The sequence below is a fragment of the Salvelinus fontinalis genome, chromosome 6, assembly GCF_029448725.1.
Source record: "Salvelinus fontinalis isolate EN_2023a chromosome 6, ASM2944872v1, whole genome shotgun sequence".
NCBI classification, from domain to species: Eukaryota; Metazoa; Chordata; class Actinopteri; order Salmoniformes; family Salmonidae; genus Salvelinus; species Salvelinus fontinalis.
The window spans coordinates 48,824,271-48,836,770 of NC_074670.1; the positions used below are offsets into that span (position 1 = coordinate 48,824,271).

The window sequence follows — 12,500 nt, forward strand, 5'->3', positions numbered from 1 at the left end:
CGTTTTTCTGTGTCAGTGTAGGGAGAGGTGTGCGTTTGTGTGTGTGGTTTTGTATTAGGGTTTATTAATTCATTGCTCCATCTATGTGTGTGTATTTCAGTCGTTCCCGGTGCGTTCTCTGGGCTGGGTGGAGATGGCAGAGAGAGACCTGGCAGAGGGGAGGAGCAGTGTGGCTGTCCATCACTGTATCAGGCAGTTGTCGTACTGTAGGAGGGACATACGAGACTCGGCAGGGGTCTGGGGAGAGGTGAGGACCTGTGTGTGTGGGAGGGGGATGTGCGTGGTGGGGGGGGTGGTGCATGGTGTGTTGCCTTGAACCAGGCAACCTCTGAACACATCAACAACTGCCTCCCATGAGGCGTCATTACATATCGGTCCACAACAGCTGCGGCTCTTGCAGAGCAAGGGAAACAACTAGTTCAAGGTCTCAGAGCGAGCGACGTCACCGATTGGAACACTACTAACGTGCAGCGCTAACTAGCTAGCCATTTCCCACCGGTTACACAAGCTTGCGTGCATTCGCTTGTGTGCGTGCGTGCGTGTGTGTATGCACTTTGTGACATACATAGTTGTAGGACGCGCCATACAGATACCATTTGATTGATTGATGTATGGAATTATTGATGTATTGATGTATTGATTTATTGATTGATGTATTGATTGATTGGTGTATTGATTGATGTATTGATTGATTGATTATTGGTTGATTGATGTATTGATTGATGTATTGATTGATTGATGTATTGATTGATTGATGTATTGATTGATTGATGTATTGATTGATGTACAGATTCATTGATGTATTGATGTATTGATTATGTATTGATGTATTAATGTATTGATTGATTGATGTATTGATGTATTGATTAATGTATTGATTGATTGATGTATTGATCATCCCATCAGGGTAAAGGCATGTTGCTGGTGCTGCAGGACCGTGATCTGACCCTGGTCCACCCGGACGACCACAGCATGCTCCACTCTCAGCCAATCAGCAGCATCCGTGTGTGGGGCGTCGGCCGAGACCATGACAGGTGAGGAAGACAGAGGGACATGTCTTATAGGATATGATGAACTTTAATGTCCCAGAGGGGAAAATTGTCTCTCACACAATAAATGTGGGAAATACACCATACCCCTGTATTACAGCTGTAGCACACCTAGTGAATATCCTTTATTACATCTATTACACCTAGTGAATATGCTGTATTGCTGTATTACGCCTAGTAGAACACCTAGTGAATATGCTGTATTGCTGTATTACACCTAGTAGAACACCTAGTGAATATCCTTTATTACATCTATTACACCTAGTAGAACACCTAGTGAATATCCTTTATTACATCTATTACACCTAGTAGAACACCTAGTGAATATGCTGTATTGCTGTATTACGCCTAGTAGAACACCTAGTGAATATCCTTTATTACATCTATTACACCTAGTAGAACACCTAGTGAATATGCTGTATTGCTGTATTACGCCTAGTAGAACACCTAGTGAATATGCTGTATTGCTGTATTACGCCTAGTAGAACACCTAGTGAATATGCTGTATTGCTGTATTACACCTAGTAGAACACCTAGTGAATATGCTGTATTGCTGTATTACGCCTAGTAGAACACCGAGTGAATATGCTGTATTGCTGTATTACGCCTAGTAGAACACCTAGTGAATATGCTGTATTGCTGTATTACACCTAGTAGAACACCGAGTGAATATGCTGTATTGCTGTATTACACCTAGTAGAACACCTAGTGAATATGCTGTATTGCTGTATTACGCCTAGTAGAACACCTAGTGAATATGCTGTATTGCTGTATTACACCTAGTAGAACACCTAGTGAATATGCTGTATTGCTGTATTACACCTAGTAGAACACCGAGTGAATATGCTGTATTGCTGTATTACGCCTAGTAGAACACCTAGTGAATATGCTGTATTGCTGTATTACACCTAGTAGAACACCGAGTGAATATGCTGTATTGCTGTATTACACCTAGTAGAACACCTAGTGAATATGCTGTATTGCTGTATTACGCCTAGTAGAACACCTAGTGAATATGCTGTATTGCTGTATTACACCTAGTAGAACACCTAGTGAATATGCTGTATTGCTGTATTACGCCTAGTAGAACACCTAGTGAATATGCTGTATTGCTGTATTACACCTAGTAGAACACCTAGTGAATATGCTGTATTGCTGTATTACGCTTAGTAGAACACCTAGTGAATATGCTGTATTGCTGTATTACACCTAGTAGAACACCTAGTGAATATGCTGTATTGCTGTATTACACCTAGTAGAACACCTAGTGAATATGCTGTATTGCTGTATCACACCTAGTAGAACACCTAGTGAATATGCTGTATTGCTGTATTACACCTAGTAGAACACCTAGTGAATATGCTGTATTGCTGTATTACACCTAGTAGAACACCGAGTGAATATGCTGTATTGCTGTATTACACCTAGTAGAACACCGAGTGAATATGCTGTACTGCTGTGTTACACATATTAGCACACCTAGTGAATATCCTTTATTGCATCTATTACACCTAGTAGCACACCTAGTGAATATCCTTTATTACATCTATTACACCTGGAGGCACACCTAGTGAATATCCTTTATTACGTGTATTACACCTAGTAGCACACCTAGTGAATATTCTGTATTGCTGTATTACAGCTAGTAGCACACCTAGTGAATATGCTGTATTGCTGTATTACACCTAGTAGCACACCTAGTGAATATTCTGTATTGCTGTATTACACCTAGTAGCACACGTATTGAATATCCTCTTTGCTGTATTACACCTAGTGGGCACACCTAGTGAATATCCTTTATTACATATATTACACCTAGTGGCACACCTAGTGAATATCCTTTATTACATATATTACACCTAGTGAATATCCTTTATTACATCTATTACACCTAGTGGCACACCTAGTGAATATCCTTTATTACATATATTACACCTAGTGAATATCCTTTATTACATATATTACACCTAGTGGCACACCTAGTGAATATCCTTTATTACATATATTACACCTAGTGAATATTTTTTATTACATCTATTACACCTAGTGGCACACCTAGTGAATATCCTTTATTACATCTATTACACCTAGTGAATATCCTTTATTACATCTATTACACCTAGTGAATATCCTTTATTACATCTATTACACCTAGTGGCACACCTAGTGAATATCCTTTATTACATCTATTACACCTAGTGGCACACCTAGTGAATATCCTTTATTACATATATTACACCTAGTGGCACACCTAGTGAATATCCTTTATTGCATCTATTACACCTAGTAGCACACCTAGTGAATATCCTTTATTACATCTATTACACCTAGTGAATATCCTTTATTACATCTATTACACCTAGTGAATATCCTTTATTACATCTATTACACCTAGTGAATATCCTTTATTACATCTATTACACCTAGTGAATATTTTTTATTACACCTAGTGGCACACCTAGTGAATATCCTTTATTACATATATTACACCTAGTGAATATCCTTTATTACATCTATTACACCTAGTAGCACACCTAGTGAATATCCTTTATTACATCTATTACACCTAGTGAATATCCTTTATTACATCTATTACACCTAGTGGCACACCTAGTGAATATCCTTTATTACATCTATTACACCTAGTGGCACACCTAGTGAATATCCTTTATTACATCTATTACACCTAGTGAATATCCTTTATTGCATCTATTACACCTAGTGAATATCCTTTATTACATCTATTACACCTGGAGGCACACCTAGTGAATATCCTTTATTACATCTATTACACCTAGTGAATATTTTTTATTACACCTAGTGGCACACCTAGTGAATATCCTTTATTACATCTATTACACCTAGTAGCACACCTAGTGAATATCCTTTATTACATCTATTACACCTAGTGAACATTTTTTTATTACATCTATTACACCTAGTGGCACACCTAGTGAATATCCTTTATTACATATATTACACCTAGTGGCACACCTAGTGAATATCCTTTATTACATATATTACACCTAGTGGCACACCTAGTGAATATCCTTTATTACATCTATTACACCTAGTGAATATCCTTTATTACATATATTACACCTAGTGGCACACCTAGTGAATATCCTTTATTACATCTATTACACCTAGTGGCACACCTAGTGAATATCCTTTATTACATCTATTACACCTAGTGAATATCCTTTATTACATATATTACACCTAGTGGCACACCTAGTGAATATCCTTTATTACATCTATTACACCTAGTGAATATCCTTTATTACATCTATTACACCTAGTGGCACACCTAGTGAATATCCTTTATTACATATATTACACCTAGTGAATATCCTTTATTACATCTATTACACCTAGTGGCACACCTAGTGAATATCCTTTATTACATCTATTACACCTAGTGAATATCCTTTATTACATCTATTACACCTAGTGAATATCCTTTATTACATCTATTACACCTAGTGAATATCCTTTATTACATCTATTACACCTAGTGAATATCCTTTATTACATCTATTACACCTAGTGAATATCCTTTATTACATCTATTACACCTAGTGAATATCCTTTATTACATCTATTACACCTAGTGAATATCCTTTATTACATCTATTACACCTAGTGAATATCCTTTATTACATCTATTACACCTAGTGAATATCCTTTATTACATCTATTACACCTAGTGAATATCCTTTATTACATCTATTACACCTAGTGAATATCCTTTATTACATCTATTACACCTGGTGGCACACCTAGTGAATATCCTTTATTACATATATTACACCTAGTGGCACACCTAGTGAATATCCTTTATTACATCTATTACACCTAGTGAATATCCTTTATTACATATATTACACCTAGTGGCACACCTAGTGAATATCCTTTATTACATCTATTACACCTAGTGAATATCCTTTATTACATATATTACACCTAGTGGCACACCTAGTGAATATCCTTTATTGCATCTATTACACCTAGTGAATATCCTTTATTACATCTATTACACCTAGTAGCACACCTAGTGAATATCCTTTATTACATCTATTACACCTAGTGAATATCCTTTATTACATCTATTACACCTAGTGAAAATCCTTTATTACATCTATTACACCTAGTGAATATCCTTTATTACATCTATTACACCTAGTGAATATCCTTTATTACATCTATTACACCTAGTAGAACACCTAGTGAATATGCTGTATTGCTGTATTACGCCTAGTAGAACACCTAGTGAATATCCTTTATTACATCTATTACACCTAGTAGAACACCTAGTGAATATGCTGTATTGCTGTATTACGCCTAGTAGAACACCTAGTGAATATGCTGTATTGCTGTATTACGCCTAGTAGAACACCTAGTGAATATGCTGTATTGCTGTATTACACCTAGTAGAACACCTAGTGAATATGCTGTATTGCTGTATTACGCCTAGTAGAACACCGAGTGAATATGCTGTATTGCTGTATTACGCCTAGTAGAACACCTAGTGAATATGCTGTATTGCTGTATTACACCTAGTAGAACACCGAGTGAATATGCTGTATTGCTGTATTACACCTAGTAGAACACCTAGTGAATATGCTGTATTGCTGTATTACGCCTAGTAGAACACCTAGTGAATATGCTGTATTGCTGTATTACACCTAGTAGAACACCTAGTGAATATGCTGTATTGCTGTATTACACCTAGTAGAACACCGAGTGAATATGCTGTATTGCTGTATTACGCCTAGTAGAACACCTAGTGAATATGCTGTATTGCTGTATTACACCTAGTAGAACACCGAGTGAATATGCTGTATTGCTGTATTACACCTAGTAGAACACCTAGTGAATATGCTGTATTGCTGTATTACGCCTAGTAGAACACCTAGTGAATATGCTGTATTGCTGTATTACACCTAGTAGAACACCTAGTGAATATGCTGTATTGCTGTATTACGCCTAGTAGAACACCTAGTGAATATGCTGTATTGCTGTATTACACCTAGTAGAACACCTAGTGAATATGCTGTATTGCTGTATTACGCTTAGTAGAACACCTAGTGAATATGCTGTATTGCTGTATTACACCTAGTAGAACACCTAGTGAATATGCTGTATTGCTGTATTACACCTAGTAGAACACCTAGTGAATATGCTGTATTGCTGTATCACACCTAGTAGAACACCTAGTGAATATGCTGTATTGCTGTATTACACCTAGTAGAACACCTAGTGAATATGCTGTATTGCTGTATTACACCTAGTAGAACACCGAGTGAATATGCTGTATTGCTGTATTACACCTAGTAGAACACCGAGTGAATATGCTGTACTGCTGTGTTACACATATTAGCACACCTAGTGAATATCCTTTATTGCATCTATTACACCTAGTAGCACACCTAGTGAATATCCTTTATTACATCTATTACACCTGGAGGCACACCTAGTGAATATCCTTTATTACGTGTATTACACCTAGTAGCACACCTAGTGAATATTCTGTATTGCTGTATTACAGCTAGTAGCACACCTAGTGAATATGCTGTATTGCTGTATTACACCTAGTAGCACACCTAGTGAATATTCTGTATTGCTGTATTACACCTAGTAGCACACGTATTGAATATCCTCTTTGCTGTATTACACCTAGTGGGCACACCTAGTGAATATCCTTTATTACATATATTACACCTAGTGGCACACCTAGTGAATATCCTTTATTACATATATTACACCTAGTGAATATCCTTTATTACATCTATTACACCTAGTGGCACACCTAGTGAATATCCTTTATTACATATATTACACCTAGTGAATATCCTTTATTACATATATTACACCTAGTGGCACACCTAGTGAATATCCTTTATTACATATATTACACCTAGTGAATATTTTTTATTACATCTATTACACCTAGTGGCACACCTAGTGAATATCCTTTATTACATCTATTACACCTAGTGAATATCCTTTATTACATCTATTACACCTAGTGAATATCCTTTATTACATCTATTACACCTAGTGGCACACCTAGTGAATATCCTTTATTACATCTATTACACCTAGTGGCACACCTAGTGAATATCCTTTATTACATATATTACACCTAGTGGCACACCTAGTGAATATCCTTTATTGCATCTATTACACCTAGTAGCACACCTAGTGAATATCCTTTATTACATCTATTACACCTAGTGAATATCCTTTATTACATCTATTACACCTAGTGAATATTTTTTATTACACCTAGTGGCACACCTAGTGAATATCCTTTATTACATATATTACACCTAGTGAATATCCTTTATTACATCTATTACACCTAGTAGCACACCTAGTGAATATCCTTTATTACATCTATTACACCTAGTGAATATCCTTTATTACATCTATTACACCTAGTGGCACACCTAGTGAATATCCTTTATTACATCTATTACACCTAGTGGCACACCTAGTGAATATCCTTTATTACATCTATTACACCTAGTGAATATCCTTTATTGCATCTATTACACCTAGTGAATATCCTTTATTACATCTATTACACCTGGAGGCACACCTAGTGAATATCCTTTATTACATCTATTACACCTAGTGAATATTTTTTATTACACCTAGTGGCACACCTAGTGAATATCCTTTATTACATCTATTACACCTAGTAGCACACCTAGTGAATATCCTTTATTACATCTATTACACCTAGTGAACATTTTTTTATTACATCTATTACACCTAGTGGCACACCTAGTGAATATCCTTTATTACATATATTACACCTAGTGGCACACCTAGTGAATATCCTTTATTACATATATTACACCTAGTGGCACACCTAGTGAATATCCTTTATTACATCTATTACACCTAGTGAATATCCTTTATTACATATATTACACCTAGTGGCACACCTAGTGAATATCCTTTATTACATCTATTACACCTAGTGGCACACCTAGTGAATATCCTTTATTACATCTATTACACCTAGTGAATATCCTTTATTACATATATTACACCTAGTGGCACACCTAGTGAATATCCTTTATTACATCTATTACACCTAGTGAATATCCTTTATTACATCTATTACACCTAGTGGCACACCTAGTGAATATCCTTTATTACATATATTACACCTAGTGAATATCCTTTATTACATCTATTACACCTAGTGGCACACCTAGTGAATATCCTTTATTACATCTATTACACCTAGTGAATATCCTTTATTACATCTATTACACCTAGTGAATATCCTTTATTACATCTATTACACCTAGTGAATATCCTTTATTACATCTATTACACCTAGTGAATATCCTTTATTACATCTATTACACCTAGTGAATATCCTTTATTACATCTATTACACCTAGTGAATATCCTTTATTACATCTATTACACCTAGTGAATATCCTTTATTACATCTATTACACCTAGTGAATATCCTTTATTACATCTATTACACCTAGTGAATATCCTTTATTACATCTATTACACCTAGTGAATATCCTTTATTACATCTATTACACCTAGTGAATATCCTTTATTACATCTATTACACCTGGTGGCACACCTAGTGAATATCCTTTATAACATATATTACACCTAGTGGCACACCTAGTGAATATCCTTTATTACATCTATTACACCTAGTGAATATCCTTTATTACATATATTACACCTAGTGGCACACCTAGTGAATATCCTTTATTACATCTATTACACCTAGTGAATATCCTTTATTACATATATTACACCTAGTGGCACACCTAGTGAATATCCTTTATTGCATCTATTACACCTAGTGAATATCCTTTATTACATCTATTACACCTAGTAGCACACCTAGTGAATATCCTTTATTACATCTATTACACCTAGTGAATATCCTTTATTACATCTATTACACCTAGTGAAAATCCTTTATTACATCTATTACACCTAGTGAATATCCTTTATTACATCTATTACACCTAGTGAATATCCTTTATTACATCTATTACACCTAGTGAATATCCTTTATTACATATATTACACCTAGTGGCATACCTAGTGAATATCCTTTATTACATCTATTACACCTAGTGAATATCCTTTATTACATATATTACACCTAGTGAATATCCTTTATTACATCTATTACACCTAGTGGCATACCTAGTGAATATCCTTTATTACATCTATTACACCTAGTGAATATCCTTTATTACATATATTACACCTAGTGAATATCCTTTATTACATCTATTACACCTAGTGAATATCCTTTATTACATATATTACACCTAGTGAATATCCTTTATTACATCTATTACACCTAGTGAATATCCTTTATTACATCTATTACACCTGGAGGCACACCTAGTGAATATCCTTTATTACATCTATTACACCTAGGGAATATCCTTTATTACATCTATTACACCTAGTAGCACACCTAGTGAATATCCTGTATTGCTGTATTACACCTAGTAGCACATCTAGTGAATATTCTGTATTGCTGTTATACACTTAGTGAATATGCTGTATTGCTGTATTACACCTAGTAGCACATCTAGTGAATATTCTGTATTGCTGTTATACACTTAGTGAATATGCTGTATTGCTGTATTATACCTAGTAGCACACCTAGTGAATATCCTTTATTACATATATTACCCATATTTGCACACCTGGTGAGTATGCTGTATTGCTGTATTACACCTAGTAGCACACCTAGTGAATATGCTGTATTGCAGTGTCATGACGTTGGCCTGGGGGTAGGTTTATGACAGTCATAAATACCTCTTTCCCCCCTCCCCCGTTCCTTTCCCTACTCTACTGATGTGACATTAGAAAACCCTTGGTTAACATAGAGATTCTGGGAACATCAGAAGTTGGGGGGAAATTAACTATATTCTGGTAATCCGACCAACTGAACATATGCGGTGGTACTTAAGGTATATTATGTCAGTTCGGTTCCCCTCTGACACATTCTCATCAATGATAGAATGACATAAACTCTACTGTGGAAAGTCTAAACATCAGAGGTATCGGATTCACATGGAATTCTTGTTTAATTCAAATGTTTGAACATTAAATTATTTGTGAAGAGATGAAATGTAATTTTAGCTTCCAAATGAGAGATTTGGGTTTTCATAAGTTTGGGCCTCTGCTCAACCAGTGGCCCGCCCCTGTGAAGAGACATGGGTTACAAACTTTTCTGACACACCCCTCTCCCTCCACTATATAAGCCATTGACAAAAATATAACCTTCTGTTCCGAGGATGAGGACGACGGTCCTATGTCAGAATGGTTCAAATAATAACTACAGAACTAAGCCAACATCAGCATGAGCTTTGGTTGTGAATGGTATGAACTTTGAACTCGTATTCACTACAGAAGTGATACCTCCTAGCCGTTGAGTTAGCAACAGCTGCTACAAACGCAAGTTAGGAAGGACAGTCAGAGTATCCCGTCTACTACACAATGACGTTACTACAACGTATCCAGTGACCACCAGAGACATTCTTCAAAGGACAGAGGACTCGGTTTGGCAACACGGTCTTCCATCTACCACCAGCCTACTGAAGCGCAGCTCAGAGTAAATATTTATTGCATTTTCCTTTTCCAAATGGGCGGTAATTTAGAATGCATAAGATACTGTATTTACGATAGCACAGCTTCGCCTCTGTTCCAGTCTCCCGCTCTTTCACTAAAACCCAGCCCCTTTTCCTTTGTGTAACAAGCTGTCATATCTGTTCTGCCCGCTAGGGACATTTTCCTTTATAACGGCAATTTGTAATCAAGTTATGATTTAATTGTGTATGTGTGATTCTGTGTGATTAGTTAGGTATTTAGTAAATAAATAATTAAACCCAATTTTGTATTGCTGACTCAACTTGTTAGCCAGGGTTCGTGAAGATAACCAAGAATTTACAACTTTCAGATGAGACTGAATAAGATGACGATTAATATTGACTGCTATTGATGTAAAATATGATTAGGTCTTTAAGAGTTTATTCGGAAGATTACAGCTCTATAAATATTATTTTGTGGTGACCCTCCTCTCTAGTTAATTACATTTACATGATTAGTTCAATCAGGTAATATTAATTACGGAGAAAGTATTTTATAGAATAGCATGTCATAAAACTTAATCTGGCATAGCCAAAGACACGACAGCAGTATTACATCTAGTAGAACACCAAGTGAATATGCTGTATTGCTGTATTATACCTAGTAGCACACCTAGTGAACATCCTTTATTACATATATTAACCCTAGTAGCACACCTAGTGATTAGCCTCTTTGCTGTATTACACCTAGTAGCACACCTAGTGAATATCCTGTATTGCTGTATTACACCTAGTAGCACACCTAGTGAATATCCTGTATTGCTGTATTACACCTAGTAGCACACGTATTGAATATCCTCTTTGCTGTATTACACCTAGTAGAACACCTAGTGAATATTACCTGTATTGCTGTTATACACCTAGTAGCACACCTAGTGAATATCCTTTATTACATATTTTACACCTAGTAGCACACCTAGTGATTAGCTTCTTTGCTGTATTACACCTAGTAGCACACCTAGTGAATATGCCGTATTGCTGTATTACACCTGGTAGCACACCTAATGAATATTCTTTATTTTATCTATTACACCTAGTAGAACACCTTGTGAATATGCTGTATTGCTGTATTACACCTGGTAGAACACCTAGTGAAAATGCTGTATTGCTGTATTACACCTGGTAGAACACCTAATTAATATGCTGTATTACACCTTTTGAATATGCTGTATTGCTCTATGACACCTAGTAGCACACCTAGTGAATATATTTTATTACATCTATTACACCTAGTAGCACACCTAATTAATATGCTGTATTACACCTAGTGAATATGCTGTATTGCTGTATTACACCTAGTAGCACAACTAGTAAATACCCTGTAAAGCAGGGGCTGTGGGAGTCTGGAGTGCATTGACGCAAATGCAGCTATATTACTATTGTATAATATATACACCTCTGTTACAGCTACATTACACGCGTAATACTTTACTCTGAAGGTACGCTTTAAAGCGTGGAAAGCGTGGAAAAACTGTACAAGGACAGAATCTTTCCACCGACATGTATTGGTTGGTTTATCCTCAATGGGGAGATGGGGACCTCTCCATCATTCTACTGTGTGACATGGTCTTAACCTCTCTATATTGAGCTGGTAATGTTGCTGACTCGTATTCACTCCCAGGCCCCAGGGTTCACAGTCTTGGTTAAGGTAGAGTTATGTGGGAGTGTGCAGACTTTGACCCTCTATACCAGGGGTATTCAACTCTCACCCTACTTGGTCCGGATCCTGCTGGTTCTGTTCTACCTGATAATTCATTGCACCCACCTGGTGTCCCAGGTC

The 12,500-nt window shown here is 36.2% G+C and overlaps 1 protein-coding gene across 3 annotated transcripts in view; it reads left to right on the forward strand.

Moving 5' to 3' along the window:
- LOC129857980 (amyloid beta precursor protein binding family B member 2-like) overlaps positions 1 to 12,500 on the forward strand; it is a 59,207-nt gene that overhangs the window by 8,879 nt on the left and 37,828 nt on the right. For all 3 annotated transcript variants that reach the window (XM_055926791.1, XM_055926790.1, XM_055926792.1), the window contains 2 exons: positions 101 to 247; positions 907 to 1,034. In XM_055926791.1, the coding sequence (XP_055782766.1) occupies positions 101 to 247; positions 907 to 1,034 (275 nt within the window). The remainder of the gene's footprint in view (positions 1 to 100; positions 248 to 906; positions 1,035 to 12,500) is intronic.